A 25262-nucleotide genomic window follows, 5' to 3' on the forward strand; every position below is an offset into this window, starting at 1 on the left:
TTCCGATTGTACCAATCGCAAGCTCCTCTCTGCGGAGCCCTAACTATGAAATTGAAAGTAGAGATGAGGGTGCAGCCAATGGAAAAAAAAAAGTGCACAACAGCCAATCCTCCTGCAGCGTTTTGTGTCTTTGCCCAACTAGAGAAAGTGTTTCATGTGGAGGGGCGTTACCCAGTCGCCAATGGGCGGGCGCCAGTGAAGCTGAGGAACCAATGAGTGTGAGACGTTGAGTGACAGCTGTCCAATAGGGACCCTCAGTGCTAGTACGGTTTGCGGCTTAAGCACCGCCGCGGTCTGAGGAATGTCAACTATTCAACATGGAGGCGGAGGTCGATAAGCTGGAACTGATGGTGAGTGTAAAGTGAAGGAGATCTACTGGGTAGTTTCTTTCTCTCGGATGGCCTCCAAGGTGGGATGCAATTTTGGGTCGCCGGAAACCCTGGGCGGCAGAAGCTGGACCATATTCGAGTTCCCTCCTCTTGTATCAAAGGGAGTCGCCGCCGCCTGGTCTCTTAACCGCCGCGGGGGAAGGGGTTACATCCGGGAAACTCGTGAGGGAAATGGCGGGAGATGCCGAGGGAGCCGGGCCTTTGGAATTCCTTGTTCCTTGCCCTGACCTTTCCGCCCCTCAGGGAGCTATGGCTCCTGAAGACAGCGTTCTATGCATTTCCCCCCAAAAGACGTGACTGGAATGATCCCTAAACGCCCCTAGAATGGGAGAGGTTGTTCACACTCCAAGAAAGGGGGATGGAGGGTGGGGTGGGGAATAAACCGAGGGGGGCGGAGAGAAATCCCATTACGGCAGAGCGGTTCACGTTATCCAAGGCGGGCTGAGAAAGTCTGAGAAAGGTTTTGACTTGCGTGCAGAACTTCCTAGCGGCCAAGGAAGCCCCAAGGCCAATTTCTGTTTGGCTTGGAGGTGGCAAGTCCTTGGGTGGGGGAGAGGTGTGAGCGATGGGGACCTGAACCTCGAGCTCCTTTCTTGGCGCACGGGAGGAATTGGAATATGGAAGGCACCCTGCTCTTGCGTTGCCGAATTTCATTCATTTATGAAAGTAGGGGGCAGGGGCGAATCATCGGAAAGGACCCCCGCTGCTGCTTGGCCTGCTCGAGGGCGCCAAGCTGAAGCGCTGTTCTAATTTTCTTCTATGGATCGTCCCCTCACTTGTCTTTATTCCCTTCCTCCCATTCTTAGACTACCAGCCTGGTCGCCCGCGCTTTTTTCTTCTTAGTTCTCCTTGTCTGTCTTCAGTCCTTTGCCCCCTGCATTACCTTGTGTGAATTGAGCTGGCTTTCTTTAAAAATGAGGAGTTTGGAGGACGCGCCCATCACTGAACTCCTGTCGGTTTTTTGTTAAAGAGAAATAACAAAATTAAGTAAAAAAGCCCAAATCTTTCTTTTCTATCGCAGTCCGCCGTCCTCCCCCTACCATACTCTGGCTTTACAACTTAGGTATCATTTGTGCCAGTGCTGCTCTGTCCAAGCTGAACCTTGGGTCACTTCAACATCACTTGTGATCCTGGAAGAAACTGAGTACCACACTCATCCTCATTCCCACCTCTAGAAAATGTGAGAGCTTGATATATCTTATTATTTTCTTCTGATGTATTAATGAATTATAGTGCCTCTCATATACATTTGACTTGAAGGCTTTCAGTTGATTCTAACCATTTTGAGTTTTAATTTTCTTTGTGGGAGTGTGTGGGGAATGGCATGGGGCTGGGGTGGGATGGTAGTGAAGAAGGAAGAATTTTTTGTTGTTTTCCAAACTTGTAATCATGAACTTCTAGATCAGAGTTTTGTTATTTTTATCATTAATGGTCTTAAACAAACAGAAGCACTCAAAACATGTCAAGTATCCTAGTTTGATTCTGTCAACAGGCATAGATGTTTACCACTGTCTTCCCCTTTTCCCCATTCTGAATTCCTCCCTCTGGATGGATATTTCTGCCTAATTTTAAGATGCTAAACTGCTTTTAACAGTTCTTCTCTCCACTCAAGTTGGCTGTTTACTTTTGAGGTACCAATTAAGCCTTTTTTGGACTTTGCATGTGAGTCAATATTCTCACAGGATTTTTTTTTTAAAGATTGAACACTTTTTTTAAAAAAAGATTTTATTTATTTGAGAGAGAGAGAATGAGAGAGAGAGCGCACATGAGAGGGGGGAGGGTCAGAGGGAGAAGCAGACCCCCCGCTGAGCAGGGAGCCCAATGTGGGACTCGATCCCGGGACTCCAGGACCATGACCTGAGCCGAAGGCAGTCGCCCAACCAACTGAGCCACCCAGGCGCCCAAGATTGAACACATTTTAATTTAAGAAGAAAATGATCAAGTATACATCTTGAGGAAAGGTTTTAGAAAATTGTGAGGTAGCCAGACTCTTAAACTTTTAGGTGTTTGAATGATGGGGTAGTTTAAAAAAATTCTTTGTGAGAGATGAAGAGAAGAAAGCAGGTCTTCTTAAATTACCTGCAGGTAATTACTTGCAGCCTCCTCCCTCCCCTTCAAGTTATTAGTTTGTTTCCACAATCATCAGGGTTTAAAAACTGTATTTGAACTATTATAGTTTTGTTATTACTGCTTTCTATTGATTGGATAGTGAAGGATGGTGTATCTCATCTTCAGATTTGCCATGTGCTTTAAAATGTTTTGTCTATGAACTGGTTTAATTTCTAAGATTGGAAAGAAATGATTTCCTATACAATCCTCTGAGTTTTGGTTCTACATTACTTGAATAAAGGATTTGTTGAGGAACTAATGTTGAAAATTTAATAAGTGAAAGAGAATGCATACTATTTAACTTTGTAAAGAAAATACTTATTCTCACTTTGCAGACAGACTGGTCCTCTTATTTAAATATTTCATATTTTTCTTGTTTGAATTAACTTCAAATTCAGAAAATTAAACATTTGTCTCTGAAGTACCTGTCTTTAAAACCTGATCCTTGGCTAGCAGAGTTGAAGTATTCTAATACCTGAGTTATGTGGCCTTAGGATTGGGTCAGGTCACTCATGTTCCAGCTGTCCTGAATTTGAGTTTATTTTTTAGGTGGTTGAATCTAAATAGCTGACCTAGACTATTTAAAGAAAGTTTCGTGAAAATAATGGAAAGTATTTTTGCATCAATCAACATTATTAATAGGGGAATAAGCTCATTGTAGGGTAATCTTTGTTCTCTAACTTTTTCCCTTTCACTTACTGGTTGAGTGGTATTTGTCTGGTGTTCTTTTGGGGTACCACTAGTGATTGTGCACAAAAGTACAGTGTGATACTATGATACTATTTCTATTTCTGGGTTTACATCTGACTTTTAAATGGTTTCTTACTAGTTCAAATGGTAAGATAATGATAATTGGCTTGAATCCAAGAAAACCTGCATACTAAATCTCAGAACCTCCTCCTGTACCATTATTATTTCCTCCTTGATGTTTGTACATTTGAAGGAGATGGAGATGATTTCCTCCTATGTTCAGGATCTTTAGGGGTTAACTTAAATTTTAAAGTCCCTTTCCATAGTATTCCCTTAGGTAGGGTCTTGTTTAGGACACATTAATTCCCTGGGAATCTGTAAGCTTTTGAGATAACAAGCCATAAGACGGTTAAGAGCTTTTTAGAGTTTAGTGTAGTTTATTTTATTTTTTAAAAGATGTTATTTATTTATTTGACAGAGAGAGCACAAGCAGGGGGAGCAGCAGGCAGAGGGAGAGGGAGAAGCATGCTCCCCGCCGAGCAGGGAGCCTGATGTGGGATGTGGGGTGTGGGGCTCAATCCCAGGACCCTGGGATCAAGTTTAGTGTAGTTTAGATTCCAGAAAGATAGATTGGGTATTTAGAGATTGGGAAACTTATTTTACTTTCTTTACTTTACTTTTTCATTTGTTTACTCCAATATTTTTTTTTTTTAAGATTTTATTTATTTATTTGACAGAGAGAGACACAGAGAGAAGGAACACAAGCAGCAGGGGTGGGAGAGGGAGAAGCAGGCTTCCCACGGAGCAAGGAGCCCGATGCGGGGCTCGATCCCAGGACCCTGGGATCATGACCTGAGCCGAAGGCAGACGCTCAACCGACTGAGCCACCCAGGCGCCCCAGAAAACTATTATTTTGACATTTAAGTTCAGTTCTTTTTAACATTGATATACATGTTCTTAGGTTTTGGATGTCTTCTGTCCAAAATGGCAACCCTTCTTTAAATTCTTTTCATACTGAAGCTTCAACTGATGCAAGATGCTTTTGTGTTCCTTTCCTACCAATTTCTGCTAACGAATGCTCTGACTTTATTGCACTACTGTACTTTACAGCTAGCAGTGCAATAGTATTGTCAAAGCATCTGAAAGCAGAATGCACACCAGAACTTTGATTCTTGCCTTACATCTTTCTTCAGTATCTGTAATTTACCACAATCTTTGTTGCTGAAAAGTGTATAATTTTATTACCCTAAGTATATGTTTTAGGAAGTCATAATTTGAAAAAAAACTCACTATCGTAATTAATGCACTATGAAACACATTGAGATAACATTTTTAATAGCTGAAGTTGTTATGACTTGTTTAAATGAGTAGTTGTATTTTTCTTTTTTCTGTAACAGATTTGGATAGGTTCTGGCATCTCTTGGGTTTTCTTTGAGTTTTAAGGTGAATTAGTAAGTGATGAAAACAATCTCTGCTGTATATTTCATGATAACTTGCTCCAAATCTTAATTGGTGTTAATTTTGTGTGCTATGTAGTTTATGCTTGAATTTCAAACTTAAGAGTACTTGTTTTAAAGTTCTTTTTTGTAATAATGAAATAGAATAAAGTATGAATCCATTACTTTTTTGGTAATCAGTTTTGAGATATAACTTGCATACAGTAAAACTTAACAATTTTAGTTGTACAGTTTGAAGAGTTTTGACAAATATGGACAGTCATGTAACCACTACCACAGACATGGTTTAGAACATTTCTATTACCTAATGTTCCCTTATGGCCCTTTGCAGTCAGCCTCCTCCTACCAAGCTCGCTGACAATCATTGGTCTCTAGTTTTGCCATTTCTAGAAGTTCACATAAATGGAATCATTTATAGCTTGCAGTTTTTTGTGCCTGACTTCTTGCACTTAGCACAATGCTTTTGAGAGTCATCTGCGTTGTACATATTAGTAGTTGGACCATTTTTATTGCTGAGTAGTATTTCATTGGTATAGACTATTACAAACTATCCATTTATCAGATTGTGAACTTTGGGTTGTTTCCAGGTTTTGCTTATTATGAATAAAGATGTTATAAACATTGTAGTGTAAGTCTTTGGACATAATGTTTTTGTTTCTCTTGAGTAGCATGATAAAAATATGTGCTTCATCTCATAAAAAAAAACCACTGAAATATTTACCAAAGCTATGATTTAGGGTTCCAGTTTGTCCACATCCTTACCAACATTTGGTATCTTGATATTGTCAGTCTTCTTCTTCTTCTTTTTTTTTTTTAAGATTTACTTATTTATTTTAGAGAGTGAGCACCAGTGGGAGGGGCAGAGGGAGAGGGAGAGAGAGAATCCCAAGCAGACTCCACACGGAGCACAGAGCCCGATGTGGGGCTCAATTCCATGACCCATGAGATCATGACCTGAGCCAAAACCGAGTCATTCAACCATGTCAGTCTTCTTCATTTTAGTTATTCTAATAATTGTATAGTGGTATCTGCTTATAGTTTGAATTTGCATTTCTTTAATGGCTAATGATATTGAATATCTTTTCATGTGCTTATTTGCAGTTGGAATATCTTCCTTAGTGAATATCTGTTGAAATCTTTTGCCTATTTTCAAATTGAGATATTTGTCTTCTTTTTTAAAGATTTTATTTATTTAATCAAGAAAGAAAGAGAGAGCGTGCCGGTGCATGAGCAGGGGGGAGGGGCAGAAGCAGGCTCCCCAATGAACAGGGAGCCCGAGGTGGGGCTCCATCCCAGGACCCTGGGATCATGAACTGAGCCAAAGGCAGCCCCTTAACTGACAGAGCCACCCAGGCACCTCCAAGATGTTTGTCTTTTTAACTATTACAAGAGTCCTTTAATTTTTTCTGTTATTTGCCCTTTCACATAAAAAATTTTGATGTTCAATTTATACATCTGTTCTGCTATGAATTATGCTCTTTTTGTTCTATCTCAGAAATCTTTGCCTAACTCAAGGTCACAAATGTTTTCTTCTAGAAGATTTATGTTTTAGTTTTATATTTATTTTATTTTTTAAAGATTTATTTGTTTTAGAGAGGGAGAGTGTGCATGAGTAGGGGGAGAGGCAAAGGGAGAGGGGAAGCAACACCCTGCTGAGTGTGGAGCCTGACATGGATCTTGATCCCAGAACCCCTAGATCCTGACCTGAGCTGAAACCAAGAGTTGGGCCCCTAACCGACTGAGCCACCCAGGCGCCCCAGATTTTGCGTTTAGATCTCTGTCCATTTAGAGTTAATTTTTGTATGTGGTATAAAGTGAGAGTAGAAGGTCTTTTATTTGTTTTGCGTATGGATATTCCTCTGTTCTGGTACCATTTGTTGAAAAGACTCATATCCCTGTTGAATTACCCTTAGCTCCTTTGTAACAAATCAGTTGAACATGTATGTATGGGCTGGTTTATTTATTTAAAGATTTTATTTATTTATTTGAGAGAGAGCATGCGTGTGAGCCGTGGTGAGGGGCAGAGGGAGAGGGAGAGAGAGAATCTCAAGCACACTCTGCGCTGACAACCCTGAGATCATGACCTGGGCCGAAATCAAGAGTTGGTCACTGAACTGACTGAGTCACCCAGGCACCCCAGTCTATTTATTTTTGAACTCTGTTTTGTTCAGTTATGTCGTATCATACTGTCATGGTTGCTGTAGCCTTATAATAAGTCTTTTGTTGTTGTTTTTTGTTTCAGAGGTAGATTTTAGTGATTCATCAGTTGAATATAACACCCAGTGTCCATTATATGAAGTGCCCTCCTTAATGCCCATCACCCAGTTACCCCATCCCCCCACCCACGACCCCTCCAGCATCCCTCAGGTTGTTTCCTATAGTTAAGTCTCTCATGGTTTGTCTCTGTATAGTAAGTCTTGAAATTATCAAGTGTAAGGCCTCAAACTTTGCTCTTGTTTTCTAAAACTTTTAAATTATTTTGCATTTCCAAATAAACTTTCTTTTCTTTCTTTCTTTTTTTTTTGGTCAATTTCTACAAAAAAAAGGTTTCTGGGATTTTGGTTGGGATCATGTTGAATCGAGAGAACAATTTAGGGAGAATTGATAGTTTAACAGTAATGAGTTTTCTGATGCTTGAATGTTATCTCTCTACTTATTAGGTCTTTAAAATTTCTTTCAACAGTGTTTTGTAGTTTTCAGTGTATAGGTCTTGTTTATAAATTTTTCATAACCAGCTTAGTGTGATTTCTACTACTGCTCTATATCTTAAAATTAGAGCAAGAACTGTTACAAGATGTATTCTATTTTTTTAAAAATATTTTATTTATTTATTTGACAGGGAGAGACACAGTGAAAGAGGGATCCACAAGCAGGGGGAATGGGAGAGGGAGAAGCAGGCTTCCCGCTGAGCAGGGACCCTGATGCAGGGCTTGATCTTAGGACCCTGGGATCATGACCTGAGCCACGCAGGAACCCCATAACATGTATTCTAAATAAATTTCAGAGATTTTAGGAAAAAAGTAAGCTATTTGTTAAACAAATGTCCTTAAAAGCCAGGAGAATGGATACCGGAGGGAAGAAAGATATGTGAGATATTAGGCATGGACTCAAGGACATCATTTGGTAGGGAATGAAGAACATGACTGCTTATGAGAAAACCATTTTATTCCCAAATTTTATTTATAAAATCTGAGTTAGTTCTCTTGGCCTAAAGTGTGGTTGTTTTTCTCTTCTTTGGCTTTTAATTTCCTACCATTCTCTAGTGGGCATTCCAAGCACTGGGTAGGATTTTGTGTTTTTTAATCAGGTAAGACATTACATGGTGAGGGACTGAGGGAAGAAAACTGCTTAATTTGAGGACCTCATTTGTTTTCTCTAAAGAAGTGAATTGGGGGGTACCTGCCCGGCTCAATCAGTATAGCATGTGACTGTTGATCCCAGGGTCATGAGTACAAGGCCCACGTTGGGCGTGGAGCCTACTTTAAAAAAAAAGTGAATTGATAACAGTGTAATATATTTCCTTTTAGATATATCATCGAATTTTCTTTCTATCCCAGAGCTTGTAGAACCATTAAGTTTTCTGGGTAAAAGATTATATACAAGAAAATAAGAATAAAAAAATGTACCAGATGGTGAGGAGAGGGAAGGTTTCTTCTGCCTTGAATTGTATTTTGATGTGAACACATCTTCAGTTTCAACAGTAGGGTATGAAAGACCATATATATGAATTCATTTAAAACCAAGTGGGGAATTTTCTTCTTCCTTGGAGCAAAGTAAAAGTTTTGAAACAAATAAAAAATATCTTACCTTTGTTACCCAAATATAATACAAAGTTTCAATATTGAGAATATCTCTGATAAATAAAATTTATTCTCAATTAGACTTTAAAAGATTATACTTCTGATTTGTCTCAGTACATAACATTTTATTTTTTTTTAAATTTTTTTTTAAAGATTTTATTTATTCATTTGAGAGAGAGAATGGTAGCAAGAGAGCATGAGAGGGAAGAGGGTCAGAGGGAGAAGCAGATTCCCTGCTGAGCAGGGAGCCCGATGTGGGACTCGATCCCGGGACTCCAGGATCATGACCTGAGCCGAAGGCAGTCGCTTAACCAACTGAGCCACCCAGGCGCCCAGTACATAACATTTTAAAAGTTTGTATAAGTCAATCCTTGATTCTTTGATTCAGTGTTTTTCTCATTTTATAAATGAGGAAATAATCTCAGTTTTTGCTAAGATTTTCATGTAGTGACAGTGATTGTAAAATACATTTAACTTTTTAGAACAATTTATTTTTGTTAGGAAATATGAGTTGTATAACTTTTATAAATGCCTCCTTTCCCCACTCAATCTGCCTAATTGTAAATGACAGTACTTCTTACTTCCTTTCAGTAAATGTTACTAGGGCGGGCTAGTACTAGAGGAAATAAATAAATAAATAAATAAACGAGAGGAAAGTATCTGCCTTTTTTGTACCCAGTAATATGCTTAGCATTTGGGTTTCAAAAGCAATCACACTTTTTTTGAATGACAAAAAAGCAGACTATCTCTTGGTACTTACTGTACTTTCCATTTTTCCCCCTGCTCCATCTAGGAGTACAGATGTTAAGTTTATTTGGTAATCTTTGATACCTTGTCATTGACACTAAGACAGATGTACATTTCTCTTGTGATGGTTTTTAATCTTTTTTTTCCCTTATGCCATGAATCTTTAGAGGAGCTCCAACTCATCAGAAAAATGTATAGAGATACATTAACTTGCTAACTAGTAAGTAGGGATTTGTACACCTTTGCCCCCATGGTTTCCTGGGCCCAGTATTAAGAATATCTGCTATTCAGGGCGTCTGGATGGCTCAGATGGTTAAGTGTCTGCCTTCGGCTCGGGTCGTGGTCCTGGGGTCCTGGGATCGAGTCCCGCATCGGGCTCCTTGCTCGGCGGGGAGTCTGCTTCTCCCTCTCCCTCTGCCTCTCCGAGCCCTGCTTGTTCTCTGTCTCTCTCGCAAATGAATAAATAAAATCTTTAAAAAAAAAAAAAAAGAATATCTGCTATTCAGGGGCACCTGGGTTAAGTGTCCAACTCTTGGTTTCCTATCAGGTCATGATCTTAGGGTCATGAGATTGAGCCCTGCATTGGGCTCCATCCTTAGCCTGAAGTTGGCTTGGGTTTCTCTCTCCCTCTCCCTCTGACCCTCCCACTCGTGCTCTCTCTCTCTCTCTCTCAAATAAATAAATCTTAATAATATAATCTTAAAAAGAAGAATATCTGCTATTCAGAGGTTGAAAGTACTTGAAATTAAGTAATAAGATCATTAACCCCAATGACCTTTTTAAAAAAATTTTTTTTTAAGATTTTTTTTTTTAATTTATTTATTCGACAGAGGGAGGGAACACAAGGGGAGTGGGAGAGGGAGAAGCAGGCTTCCCGCTGAGCAGGGAGCTTGATGTGGGGCTCAATCCCAGGACCTTAGGATCATGACCTGAGCCAAAGGCAGACACTTAATGACTGAGCCACCAGGCACCCCTTAAAAATTTTTTTAATATAGATTTTATTTTTAAGTAATCTCTGTACCCAACGTGGAGCTTGAACCTACAGCCCTGAGATCAAAAATCACATGCCCCACTGACTGAGCCAGCCAGGTGCCGCAAACCCAATGACCTTTAAGTGAAGAGTGACTTAGTACAGAATGCACTTACACTTAAAAAAGTTTTGCTTTAGGGGCGCCTGGGTGGCTCAGTTGGTTAAGTGACTGCCTTCGGCTCAGGTCATGATCCTGCAGTTCCAGGATCAAGTCCCGCATCGGGCTCCCTGCTCAGCAGGGAGTCTGCTTCTCCCTCTAACCCTCCCTCCTCTCATGTGCTCTCTCTCTCTCTCATTATCTCTCTCAAATAAATAAATAAAAAATCTTTAAAAAAAAAGTTTTGCTTAATTATACATGTAATTTAATTAGAAGACATGAAAAAAATCCCTACAATTCTATGAGTATTATGTCTATGTTGTATATTTTAGATTTTTTTGCAGGTGTATCTTTAACTATTTTTCCTTTTTTTTTTTTAAGATTTATTTATTTATTTTAGAGAAAGAGAGAGCACGGTGGGGAGGGGCAGAGGGAGAGGGAGAGAGAGTCTCAAGTAGACTCTGTGCTGTGTGCCGAGCCTGATGTGGGGCTCCATCCCAAGGTGCCGAGATCATGACTGGAGCCAAAACCAAGAGTGGGATGCTTGGGCGCCTGGGTGGCTCAGTTGGTTAAGCGACTGCCTTCGGCTCAGGTCATGATCCTGAAGTCCCGGGATCGAGTCCCATGTCAGGCTCCCTGCTCAGCAGGGAGTCTGCTTCTCCCTCTGACCCTCTTTCCTCTTGTGCTCTCTGTCTTTCATTCTCTCTCTCTCAAATAAATAAAATCTTTAAGAAAAAAAAAAGTGGGATGCTTAACTGACTGGACCACCCAGGCGCCCCTATTTTTTCTAAACCAAATTTGTTCAGTATATTATGAAAATCTCTCCCTGTAGTCCATTATGTGTCCATAGCACAATTAGTGTAAATAATCTAGGATCCTGAAAGCTTTAAAAAGTTAGACTACATTCAACTGATAAAACCAATCTTTTACAGGCAGGGGCTTGCTTATGTGTACTACTCTAATAATTGTTTCATAAATGCCTGCAGATTAGGAACTGATGAACTTGAAGCTTCTCACTTTCTTCTGCTTTGATGTTGCTTTTGCTGGCAATAACATGTGCAACCTGGTGCTTGTGCATATTATTGCTTATCTGTTCCAGACATGCATTGACATGTGTTCTATCTGGAAGAGGCTAGATAATAGTTCAGCCCTCCAGTAGAAATACACAAAAAACAGTTGTGATTGTGTATACGTTTGGGGTGGTCCTCAACTTGTTGGGAACTTTCTTTCTTTTTTTTTTTTTTTAAATATTTCTTAAGACAGGCTTTAGAGGGTGGTTGGGTTCCCAGATTGTTCTTCAAAGGAATGAATGTTCTTTCATCTATTCCTTTTTGTCATTGAGCATTAGGCTGTATATTAAAAACTAGGGGATAGGGCGCCTGGGTGGCTCAGTTGGTTAAGTGACTGCCTTCAGCTCAGGTCATGATCCCAGGGTCCTGGGATCGAGTCCCATGTCAGGCTCCCTGCTCTGCAGGGAGTCTGCTTCTCCCTCTGTCTCTGCCCCCATTTGTTCTCTCAATCTCTCTCTCTCGCTAGCTCTCAAATAAATAAATAAATAAAATCTTTAAAAAAGAAAACTAGGGGATATAAAAAGGAAGACAGGGCTCTTGCCAGCAAAACATTTGAAATCAAGTGGTGACACTATCAAGCAGACAAATGATTATAATATAATAAATGAAATGGTAAGCTAGAGCCATGAACAAAATAAAATGAGAGTAGATAAAGGTGTTTCTAAATCTGCATCGGAGAGAGGGGAATGTAAAGAAAGGGGTGTGTTCATTAAGTATTAGTTTTCTTTGGTTGATAATATTGCTAACCTAGATCTGGAAGTATTAATATGCCCGGTTCTCCCTTAAAACAGTGTTTCTATGGAAAATGTGTTTCTAAGCTACTGAGTCTAGAATGCACCTCTACCAACTTCTCTCATCATAGACAAGACTGCCATATTTCTTCATTTTCTGTGGTTTGATGCTGTTGAGGCAAACTTGCTCACATGAGGATGTGTTTGCTTTTTTAGAGCACTGGTTCTTTTGAAAGGGAGCATTATTGTTCCAGTAAGAATCTATAGGTTTGTAAAAAAGAAGTATTTTGGGGGTGCCTGGGTGGCTCAGTCATTAAACATCTGCCTTCAGCTCAGGTCATGATCCCAGGATCCTGGGATCCAGCCCCCCCATCGGGCTCCCTGCTCCCTGGGAAGCCTGCTTCTCCCTCTCCCACTCCCCATGCTTGTGTTCCCTCTCTTGCTGCATCTCTGTCAAATAAATAAATAAAATCTTTAAAAAAAAAAGGAAGTATTTTTAAGTTAGTCTGTAGTTCTTTTCTCCTTGCTGCCAAATAGTTGAGTGGTATAAAGCGTTAAGCTGATGATTATAATGAAAACTAGTATAACAGACCGAATATTATATGTTTATGCAATATGTAGCATACTCTAAAATTCAAAATTATTTCCTAAACTATTCCTTTTCCTGTTTATATAGTATCTTCTTTACAGTCCCAGTCTGTTTCCAAGGATGTCCAATTGGCAGAATGTAATTTGGCTGTCTGGGGGGCTTTAATGTTGATTTCAATGGACTTTTCCCAGCTAAATTGCATATTTTATTTATCATTCATAAGATGGGCATAAAAGTTTCCATTTATTCTTATTACTGATTTAGAAGAAAACTGGCTTCTGAAATATGAATGTCTTGGGTTTAAAAAATTCACTAGTTTTGGGGCACCTGGGTGGCGCTCAGTTGGTTAAGCTTCTGACTCTTGATGGCTCAGGTCATGACAGGGTCATGAGGTCAAGTGCCATGCTGGGCTCAGCACTGAGCATGGAGCCTGCTTAAGATTCTCTGTCTCCCTCTTTCCCTCCCCACTCTAAAAAATTCACTAGTTTTATTTTAAATATTCTAATGCTCCTAAAAATAAGATAGGTAGCTAAAGTTAATTAAAGAGCAACCTCACTGTTAACTAGGCTTTAAGAGGCAAATTTGTAACTGAGGAGGGCTGTGAATGAAATTTTTTAGCATCAGTTTGCTCCCTTAATCAGACGCTAATGAATTTTTGACACTAGTAATTGGTCAGCAAATTTCCTACCATGTGACTAAAAAATTTTCTGTTTATGACCAGATACTAGAACCCTATCGATATTGTCTCTGCTGTGTAAATAGCTCTGAGTAGTGCAATATTGCTTATAGGGTTTTGGTGTTTGGGAAGAACAATGGGCAGGTTGCAGAAACTATATAGCTGAAACCGAAGCAACGGTCATCTTTGTTTAGGAAGAAAACAAATAGTAGAAGCTAATTCTTAATATAAACATTAAAATCTGAAACTCAAATGTCAAGTTTTAATATCTTAGAAGAAGGAAATTAATCTTTTCTAAATTTTTACATTTTGATAAATTAAACTTGGGTTTATTTGTAGTATTATGAAATAATAGAATATTAGTGTTAAAAGGGACCTTAGATTTCCGACTCTCTTATTTAGTAGAAGAGACCCAGAGAGATGGAAGACTTACCTAATGCCACAGAGCTTGTTAGTGATACCAGGGCTAGAACTTCTACCACGTAGCCCAATCCTTTTACTTTCTTTTTTCTGGACCATAATACCAGGTTGTGTTCAGAGGGAATTTTTTAGTGGACTAACCAGTGATACTAGATTTGAAACTTAAAAACAAAAAAACTTTAAATTTTACTTTAGCTAAAGTCTTTACATTCCCTGCCTCCATCTATGTGACTTTTATTGACTTTAATGTCCTGTATATCATGTATAGACTTTCATCTAACTGCATAAGAAACATAGTAATGAAAATAGAACTAGAGGCAAATCACTTAGACTGTTTCGTCATTTATAAAATGAAGGGTTCAAATCAGAAAATCTTGATTGTTTTTCTGTTTTTCAACATTGCATTGGTATCCTTTTGTCTTTTTTGTTCCCTGCTTATTCCCAAGCCCACTGACTTCACTAATAAGTAAATACTTCCCCTATGTATTATCATGAAATATTCTGTTCAGTTCTTCACAGAGGATTACATTCTTCTCTCAAGCTGTTTTTCCCGTCTTTTTTTAAAATTTTTAATTGTGATAAAATATATATTACAAAATTTGCCATTTTAAGTTTACAGTTTAGTGGTACTAAGTACATTCACATTCTAGTACAACCACAACCACCACCCATTTCCAAAACTGCTTCATCTTTCCAAACTCATACTCTGGACCCATTAAATGATAACTCCCTATTCCCTCCTCCCCATTTTTGGAAGTCTGTTTAAAATTCAATTTATCTTCTGAAATATTTTTCCAATAGAAATATGGGCACATTATTTAAGGGGGTTGGGAATTTTAAAAAATCTTTTGAAAGCAGAAGTAAGTATACATATAAATGCAGCTAGGGGGAGGAGGAGCAAGGAAATCCTGAATTTAAGCATTTGGCAATTTCCCTGGTGTAAATATTCCTACTCTGGCCAATTGCAAGCTACCAGCATGATGTCATTGAAAGTGGAGTTGGGAAGACATGCACAGTAGCACATGATATAGTGTTTTCACTATATACATAGATAGATCTCAAGAGCGTATATAATAGTAAAATATAATAAAATCACTAGGAAGTTATAATTTTTGAGTATAAATTTGTTTTTAATAATTTGTTTACTGGTAAATTTATGTAGTTTAATTTTTAGTTATGCCTGTGTTTAACAGTGGGTTTACAAACATATTTAAAAATTTAGCTGACTCCATCATATCATTGATCAGAAGCACACTCTTTGGTATCTTATTAAAATATAATTTACTTAAAAGCAGGAACCACTTATTATTGATACTGTTTGATGATTTTAATACATTGTGGACCTCCAGGTATTACAGGAAGCCATAGCTAAAACAGCTCTCTTGAAAAGAAGACATTGTTAAATGGTCTTTGGGATTATGGTAGTTAAACTTTAATCAGAACTAAAATATCAAATTAAAAAACACATATGGGGGTTCCTGGGTGGCTCAGTCAGTTGGGTGTCTGCCTTCTGTTCAGGTCCTGGGATTGAGCCCCTCCTCCGGCTCCCTGGTCAGTGGGCTTCTGCATCTCCCACTTTGTCCACCCCCCACCACTTGTGCTTGCTTTTTCTGTCTCTCTCTCAAATAAATAAATAAAATCTTTAAAAACACACACATACGGGTTTAAGAATTTCTGTTTCATAAACAAGTTAAGGGCTTCTAGAATACAGATTCTGTTTGTTTGTTTTAATTCCATTGTAGTTAACATACAGGCTAAATACTTGCAGGTGTAAAATATAGTGATTCAGCAGTTCCGTGTTTTACTCAGTGTTCATCAGGATAAAAGTGTACTCTTAATACCCTTCATCTATTTCACTTATTTCACCCATTCCCCCCACCTCCCTTCTTGTAACCATCTGTTTGCTCTCTATGATTATGTTTTTTTGGTTTCTCTCTCTCTTTTTTCCATTTGTTCATTTGTTTTGTTTCTTAAATTCCACATCTGAGTGAAATCATATGGTATTTGTCTTTGACTGGCTTATTTCACTTAGCATTATACTCTTTAGCTCTGTCCATGTTGTTGGAAATGGCAAATTTTCATTCTTTTTTATGGCCAAATATAATATATATATCACATATTCTTTTTTTAAAGATTTTATTCATTTATTTGAAAGAGAGAGAAAGCACAAGCAGGGGGGAGGGGCAGTGGGAGAGAGAGAAGCAGACTCCCTGCTGAGCAGGGAGCCTGATACAGGGCTTGATCCCAGGACCCTGGGATCATGACCTGAGCTGAATGCAGATGCTTAACTGACTGAGCCACCCAGGTGCCCCATATATCACATAGTCTTTATCAGTTCATTTATCCAGGGACATTTGGGCTGCTTTCATAGTTTGACTATTGTAAATAATGCTGCAATAAACATAGGGATGAATCTATCCCCTTGAATTAGTGTTTTTGTATTCTTTGTATAAATACTCAGTGGTGCAATTACTGGATTGTAAGGTAGTTCTATTTTTAACTTTTTGAAGAACCTGCATACCGTCTTCTACAGTGGCTGTACCAGTTTGCATTCCCACCAACAATGCACGAGGGTTCCTTTTTCTGTCTATCTTCACCAACACTTATTGTTTCTTGAATTTTTTATTTTAGCCATTGTGACAGGTATGGAGTGATGTCTCATTGTGGTTTTAATTTGCATTTTCCTGATGATGAGTGATGTTGAGCATCTTTTCATGTGTCTAAATTTGCCATCTATATGTCTTCCTTGGAGAAATGTCTGTTCATGTCTTTTGCCCATTTTTTTTTAAAGATTTTATTTATTTATGAGAGAGAGTATGAGTGGGGGTTGGGGGGGAGCGGAGGGGGAAGGAGAAGCAGAGTCCTTGCTGAGCAGGGAACCTGACACGGGGCTTGATTCCAGGACCCTGGGATCATGATGTGAGCCAAAGGCAGACCCTTAACTGACTGAGTCACCCAGATGCCCCTCTTCTGCCCATTTTTGTAAATTTTTTTTTTTAAGATTTATTTATTTTAGGGTGGGAGGGGCAGAGGGAGAGGGAGAGAGAATCTCAGCAGACTCCCTCCTGAGTGTGGAGCCCAAGGTGGGGGGGGAGGGGGATCCCATGAGCCTGAGATCATGACCTGAGCTGAAATCAAGAGTCAGATGCTCAACCGACTGAACCACCCAGGTGCCCCGAACACATGACTCTTGATCTCAGTGTTGAGCCCCACATAGGCTGCAGAGATTACTTAAAAAATAATATCTTTTTAAAAAAATTATGCTTAGGGCACCTGGGTGGCTCAGATGGTTAAGCGTCTGCCTTTGGCTCAGGTCATGATCCCAGGGTCCTGGGATCAAGCCCCACATCGGGCTCCTTGCTCAGCAGGGAGCCTGCTTCTCCTTCTCCCTCTACTGTTCCCCCTGCTTGTGCTCTCTCTCTCTATCAAATAAATAAATAAAATCTTTTAAAAAATTATGCTTTAGACTGTTAAATAATGTTTTAAATTATATATAAAGCTATGGAATTGCAGTCCTTTTCAATAATTAAAACAAACAAATCAGGTCTTGAATGCATAGTCTTTGTTTAATAATTTGATTTGCCCTTTCCCTTGTCCCTTTCCCCATACTCTCCATCCAAATGTTAATATAGGTTTGTATGCCTTTTTTATGTAAAGAAAATGTTAATCCCTGAGCGTATTTCATTATGGGAAATTATGCCAACAGGAATTTTCTTTAATTTTTTAATTAAAAAAAAATTTTTTTAAAGTAAGCTCCACACCCAATGTGGGGCTTGAACTCAGGACCCTTGAGATCAAGAGTCACATGCTCTACTGACTGAGCCAGCCAGGTGCCCCAGGAATTTTCTTTATATACATACACAAACATATGTAGTAATTTTTTTTTTAATTTTTAACTTTTTAAAAAGATTGTATTTATTTGAGAGAGAGTGAGAGAGAGAGATCATGAGCAGGGGGGAAGGATAGAGGGAGAAGCAGACTTCCCACTGGGGAGGCCAATGCGGGACTCCATCCCAGGACCCTGGGATCATGACCTGAGCTGAAGGCAGATGCTTAACTGACTGAGCCACCCAGGCACCCCTTAATTTTTTTTTAAAGATTTTATTTATTTATTTATTTGAGAGAGAGAGTAAGTGAGTGAGAGAGAGAGAGCACACGAGCTGGGGCAGAGGGAGAGGGAGAAGCAGACTCCCCTGCCGAGCAGGGAGCCCGACGTGGGGCTTGATCCCAAGACCCTGGATCATGACCTGAGTGGAAGTCAGACCTTAAACCGACTGAGCCATTCAGGCATCCCCATATGTAGTAATTATTAATCTGCTTAATGAAGTCTAATTATTGGATGATTTAATCATAGCATCTACTCTAACAATTAACAAGCAAATGAAAGGCCTTCATTTTTGAGAAACATTTTTTAAAAATTATTTTATTTATTTATTTTATTTTTAGAGGGGGGTGTATAGGGAAAGAATCCATGCCGAGTTCGGAGCCCCACTCAGGGCTGGATTCCACGACCCTGAGATCATGACCTGAGCCGAAACCAAGAGTTGAACACTCAACAGACTCAGCCTCCCAGGTGCCCTTTTCTGAAAAACATTTTAAGCACCATTTTTTTGTTTTGTTTTGTTTGTAAGTATTGTTTTTAATTAAGAACTTCTATATTTGTTTTTCTGGTTCACAGCAACTCTCTGCTGTTAGAGATGCAAATCAGATACAGATTCTTAGAAAAAATTTAAAAATAAAAACTCTCGGGGCACCTGGGTGGCTCAGTTGATTAAGCAGCTTCCTTCAGCTCAGGGCATGATCCCAGGGTCCTGGGATGGAGCCCCACGTTGGGCTCCCTGCTCATTGGAGAGCCTGCTTCTCCCTCTTCCTCTGTCTGCTGCTCTGCCTACTTGTGCTCTCTCTCTGTCGAATAAATAAATAAAATCTTAAAAAACAAAACAAAACTGACTTTCTTTTTTTCTTCTATTTCTGTTCCACAAGTTTTTGGTTATAAAGATGGAATTTTGGTAATCAGAAAGTATTCCATTCTAATTTAGGCCAGTAATGAGAGAAATTATTGGAGATAGAAGCTTTAGTGTATCTCTAATATTATGTTCAATTTGACAGCTTCTGACCCTAAAAGCATTTTAACTTCTGAGAGTCATTTTTTTTTAAATCTACCCTCCAAAGTAGAACTCTTGGTTTACCTTTTCTATAACAAAAGTATCTGTATGTCATTTCTCATTAGACCTGGTAACTATTTTTAACAGTTTTTGCTGGCTTTTGTTCTTTCCACTAAGGTTTCAAAATTTCAAGAACTAATCGTTAGTTCATAGCCTAAGCCCATGGTAAGGTCTGAACCCTTTCCCCAAAGCAGTCTTCTTGGTTGTAGGCTAGGAATGGGAGACCATCCCTGAGGAAACCCTGTTTTGCTTTCCATAGTAAACTCAAAGGACCATGGTTGTTTCTCTGATAAATTCAAGGCAGCACACATTTAAGATTATGTAAAAGATGCAGAATTTCCAAAAATCAAGAGTACTATATACCACTTTTAGAGATACACCACTTTCAACACTCTGATCTATATCCTTCCCTACTTTTCTGTATGTATGCACACGTGCATTTTACAGCCTGTGGCCGTTTTTCCCTTTTTTTAATCCCTTTGGGGTTTACTGCAGATCAAGGTCCCATGCTGGGACCCAGGTTCAGTAAACTGAGGTAATTTAGACTGCTACTCCTGTATTATATGTAGCTTTCCTCGTATAATTTATGTCGCTTTAAGGTCTCTAATTTTGGTCTTTGTGGCAAATACTTGTAGTTCATTGGTTAATGGGGTTGCAGATAATGGTAAAATTGCAGGTATCCCTGAAAACAAATTTGTTCTGTGTTTTAGCTTGAACATTTCCTACCAAAGGTAGAAAAATGCTGCCTCACTGATGAGAGTTTCAACCCTGGGAATTTTGGAAACCATTGTTAGTTCTTGTATTAATATGTGACAGTGGTTGCTGGTGTCTTAATTTTGGCTCTAAATCTAAGAGAGATGCATAGAGAAACAACTTTCAAAATGTTAACTAGTTTTTAAGTTTTTATAGAGCATGGGTATTATAGATGATGGAAGTTTTATATACTGTTTTTTATTTCTGTATTTCCAAAATTAGTGTATTTCACATTATTGAAATACTAAAAAATAAGGAAAAAAGAAAGAATAGTTAACAGTATCATGTTTATTAATATGTCTTTTGGTTCACAAAAAAATTATTTGTGCTGATCTTTAGTTCCAGAAAGCTGACTCTGATCTGGATTACATTCAATACAGGCTGGAATATGAAATCAAGACTAATCATCCTGATACAGCAGGCAAGGTAATCTGCAAAAGAAATTTTTTTTTTTTTTTAAGATTTTATTTATTTGACAGAGACACAGCGAGAGAGGGAACACAAGCAGGGGAAGTGGGAGAGGGAGAAGCAGGCCTACCGCGGAGCAGGGAGCCTGATGCGGGGCTCGATCCCAGGACACTGGGACCATGACCTGAGCCGAAGGCAGCCACTTAACTACTGAGCCACCCAGGCGCCCCAAGAAATCTATTTTTAAGAGATTATTTTATTAAAAGATTTTCTGATAGTATTTCTAATAGTAGTATAAGTTAAATTATTAAGTACTAAATTTATAGAATCTTAAAATATTTTTGTGTTTGGAAGCTTGGTCACAGCATACTAGAGAGATTATACCCAGAGTCCAGGAAATTTGTGGCTATTTTTTTTTTTAATGCATGCTTAATGAAGAATTATTGAATCCAAACATACAAACTACTATGGAAGCCTCTGAAATTCTGAGAGAGAGTATAGATATCTGTAGAGAAGTTGTTAAATAAGAAGGGAGAAACCATGGCAGTCATGATACTCTCTGAGGAAGATGATGATATACTATAATTTACTCTATGAACTGTGATTTTTGCATAAAATTATATACTTAGTTACTCTGACTTTAGATTGATTAGAAATGTAAACTCCATTTATATTCCATAAAATTATAATAACTACATGTACACATGGCCATGGAGATAAAAAACAATTTTTTTTAAAGATTTCTTTATTTGAGAGAGAGAGAGAGAGAGAGCTGGGGGAGGGACAGAAAGAGAGAGGGAGAGGAGAGAGAACCTTAAGCAGACTCTCTGCTGAGCATGGAGCCCCACACAGGGCTTAATTCCAGGACCTCAAGATCCTGACTTGCGCTGAAATTAAGAGTTGGACGTTTGACTGACTGAGCCACCCAGGGACCCCAACAATTTTTTTAAAGCAAACAATTTTTAAGCATTGTCTGTTGACAGTAATTGACTACTTATATCATTAATGTTTATCTTTGACAGCATCTAAGAAATATCATATAGTTTTGAGAAAATTTTTATGTACTTAAGAATTATTTTGGGTTTGGTGGAAGTACAAATTAAAATAATGTGTTTTCCCCCCCACACCCCTATACCACAGGGGTTTTTAATTGAACGTCTTTTAATTGAAGTGTAGTTGATACATAATGTTACATTAGTTTCAGGTGTACATTATGCTATGCTCACCATAATTGTAGCTACTACCACCTCACCATACAACACTATAACAATACCATAACAATACCATTGACTATATTCCCTATGCTGTACATTTCATCCCATGATTTTTTCATTCCATAACTAGAAGCCTGTACCATGTACTCCCCTCATCCATTTTGCTCATCCCCTAATCCCCTTCCCCTGGGCAACTACCAGTTTGTTCTCATTTTGTTTCTGCTTTGTTCGTTTGTTTTGCTTTTTAGATTCTACATATAAGCAAAATCATACAGTATTTATCTTTCTATGTCTGACTTATTTCATTTAGCCATGAATCCAAGTCCATCCATGTTGTTCCAAATGACAAGATCTCATTCTTTTTTATAGTTGGGTAATATTCCATTGTACATGTGTATCACATTTTCTTTATCCATCTGTCAGAGGAAAATTAGGTTGCTTCTATATCTTGGCTATTGTAAGTAATGTTATAAACATAGGTGTGCATACATCTTTTCAAAGAGTGTTTTTGTTTTCTTTTGTGTATGTGTATGTTTATTTTCTTTGGGTAAATACTCAGTAGTAGTGGAATTACTGGGTCATTTTCAATTTTTTGAGGTACCTCCATACTGTTTTCCTCAGTGGTTGCACCAATTTGCATTTCCACCAACAGTGCATGAAGATCCCTTTTTCTCTACTTCCACACCAACACTTGTTATTTCTTGTCTCCTTTTTTTTTTTTTAAGATTTTATTTATTTGAGAGTGAGCGAGCACAAGTGGGAATGGGGCAAAGGGAGAGGGAGAAGCAGACTCTTCTGCTGAGCAGAGAGCCTGGCCTGAGGCTTGATCCCAGGACTTTGGGATCATGACCTGAGTTGTAGTCAGACGCTTAACCGACTGAGCCTCCCAGGAGCCTCTCTTATCTCTTTGATGCTAGCCAATTTGGTAGGTGTAAGGTGTTGTCTTGTTGCAGTTTAGATTTGCATTTCTCTGATTAGTGATATAGAGCATATTTTCATGTGTCTGTTGGCCATTTGGATGTCTTCTTTGGAAAAATGTCTGTTCATGTCTTCTGCCCATTTCTTGATTGGATCATTTGTTCTTTGGGTATTGAGTTTAAGAAGTTCTTTATAGATTTTGGCCTTTATCCGATAGGTCATTTGCAAATATCTTCTCCCATTCTGTCCGTTGTCTTTTGGTTTTGTTGACTGTTTCTTTTGCTGTGCAAAAGCTTTTTATCTTGATGAAGTCCCAGTAGTTCATTTTGCCCTTGCGTCCCTTGCCTTTGGTGATGTTTCTAGGAAGAAGCTGCTGCGGCTGAGGTCGAAGAGGTTGCTGCCTGTGTTCTCCTTTAGGATTTTGATGGACTCCTGTCTCACGTTTAGGTCTTTCAACCATTTTGAGTCTATTTGTGTGTGTGGTGTAAGGAAATGGTCCAGTTTCATTCTTCTGCATGTGGCTGTCCAATTTTCCCAACACCATTTGTTGAAGAGACTGTCTTTTTTCCACTGGACATTCTTTCCTGCTTTGTTGAAGATTAGTTGACTGTAGAGTTGAGGGTCCATTTCTGGGCTCTCTATTCTGTTCCATTGATCTATGTGTCTGTTTTTGTGCCAGTACCATACTGTCTTGATGATGACAGCTTTGTAATAGAGCCTAAAGTCCGGAATTGTGATGCCGCCAGCTTTGCTTTTCTTTTTCAACATTCCTCTGGCTATTCCGGGTCTTTTCTGGTTCCATACAAATTTTAGGATTATTTGTTCCATTTCTTTGAAAAAAGTGAATGGTATTTTGATAGGGATTGCATTGAATGTGTAGATTGCTCTAGGTAGCATTGACATCTTCACAATATTTGTTCTTCCAATCCATGAGCATGGAACGTTTTTACATTTCTTTGTGTCTTCCTCAGTTTCTTTCATGAGTATTTTATAAGTTTTCTGCGTACAGATTCTTTGCCTCTTTGGTTAGATTTATTCCTAGGTATCTTATGGTTTTGGGTGCAATTGTAAATGGGATCGACTCCTTAATTTCTCTTTCTTCTGTCTTGTTGTTGGTGTATAGGAATGCCACTGATTTCTGTGCATTGATTTTTATATCCTTCCACTTTCCTGAATTCCTGTATGAGTCCTAGCAGTTTTGGGGTGGAGTCTTTTGGGTTTTCCACATAAAGTATCATATCATCTGCTAAGAGTGAGAGTTTGACTTCCTTGCCGATTTGGATACCTTTTATTTCTTTTTGTTGTCTGATTGCTGTGGCTAGGACTTCTAGTACTATGTTGAATAGCAGTGGTGATAGTGGACATCCCTGCTGTGTTCCTGACCCTAGTGGGAAAGCTCTTAGTTTTTCCCCATTGAGAATGATATTCGCTGTGGGTTTTTCATAGATGGCTTTTATTATATTGAGGTATGTACCCTCTATCCCTGTATTCTGAAGAGTTTTGATCAAGAAAGGATGCTGTAGTTTGTCAAATGCTTTTTCTGCATCTATTGAGAGGATCCTATGGTTCTTGTTCTTTCTTTTATTAATGTATTGGGTCACATTGATCGATTTGTGGATGTTGAACCAACCTTGCAGCCCAGGGATAAATCCCACTTGGTTGTGGTGAATAATCCTTTTACTGTACTGTTGGATCCTATTGGCTAGTATATTGGTGAGAATTTTTGTATCCATGTTCATCAAGGGTATTGGTCTGTAATTCTCCTTTTTGATGGGGTCTTTGTCTGGTTTTGGGATCAAGGTAATAATGGTGGCCTCATAAAACGAGTTTGGAAGTTTTCCTTCCATTTCTTTTTTTGGAACAGTTTCAGAAGAATAGGTATTAATTCCTCTTTAAATGTTTGATAGAATTCCCCTGGGAAGCCATCTGGCCCTGGGCTTTTGTTTGTTGGGAGATTTTTGATGACTGCTTCAATTCCCTTAGTGGTTATAGGTCTGTTCAGGTTTTCTATTTCTTCCTGGTTCAGTTTTGGTAGTTGATACATCTCTAGGAATGCATCCATTTCTTCCAGATTATCTGATTTCCTGGTATATAGTTGTTCATGATATGTTTTTAAATTGTATTTCTTTGGTGTTGGTTGTGATCTCTCCTCTTTCTTTTTTTTTTTATTTTTTATTTATTTTTTTTAAAGTTTTATTTATTTATTTATTTATTTGAGAGAGAGAATGAGAGACAGAGAGTACAAGAGGGAAGAGGGTCAGAGGGAGAAGCAGACTCCCTGCTGAGCAGGGAGCCCGATGTGGGACTCGATCCCGGGACTCCAGGATCATGACCTGAGCCGAAGGCAGTCGCTTAACCAACTGAGCCACCCAGGCGCCCGTGATCTCTCCTCTTTCATTCATGATTTTATTTATTTGGGTCATTTCTCTTTTCTTTTTGATAAGTCTGGCCAGGGGTTTATCAATCTTGTTAATTGTTTTAAAGAACCAGCTCCTAGTTTCGTTGATCTGTTCTACGGTTCTTTTGGTTTCTATTTCATTGATTTCTGCTCTGATCTTGATTATTTCTCTTCTCCTGCTGGGTTTAGGCTTTATTTACTGTTCTTTCTCCAGCTCCTTTAGGTGTAGGGTTAGGTTGTGTATTTGAGACTTTTCTTATTTCTTGAGAAAGGCTTATATTGCTATATACTTTCCTCTCAGGACTGCCTTTGCTGCATCCCAAAGATTTTGAACAGTTGTGTTTTCATTTTCATTTGTTTCCATGAATTTTTTAAAATTCTTCTTTAACTTCCTGGTTGACCCATTCATTCTTTAGTAGGATGCTCTTTAGCCTCCATGTATTTGAGTTCTTTCTGACTTCCCTCTTGTGATTGAGTTCTAGTTTCAAAGCATTGTGGTCTGAAAATATGCAGAGAATGATCCCTCTTTTGGTACCGGTTGAGACCTGATTTGTGACCTATGATGTGATCTATTCTGGAGAATGTTCCATGGGCACTAGAG

At 38.7% G+C, this 25262-nt stretch overlaps 1 protein-coding gene across 3 annotated transcripts in view; it reads left to right on the forward strand.

Moving 5' to 3' along the window:
* Nucleotides 1-242: 242 nt before the first annotated feature.
* SKA2 (spindle and kinetochore associated complex subunit 2) overlaps nt 243-25262 on the forward strand; it is a 38604-nt gene continuing 13584 nt past the window's right edge. The window contains exons 1-2 of one of the 3 annotated variants that reach the window (XM_027625304.2): nt 243-350; nt 20063-20149. In XM_027625304.2, the coding sequence (XP_027481105.1) occupies nt 318-350; nt 20063-20149 (120 nt within the window). In that variant the 5' untranslated portion in view covers nt 243-317. The remainder of the gene's footprint in view (nt 351-20062; nt 20150-25262) is intronic. The other 2 variants (XR_003525204.2, XM_027625306.2) reach the window with 2 other exon arrangements.

Source organism: Zalophus californianus, chromosome 16 (assembly GCF_009762305.2).
Source record: "Zalophus californianus isolate mZalCal1 chromosome 16, mZalCal1.pri.v2, whole genome shotgun sequence".
NCBI lineage: Eukaryota > Metazoa > Chordata > Mammalia > Carnivora > Otariidae > Zalophus > Zalophus californianus.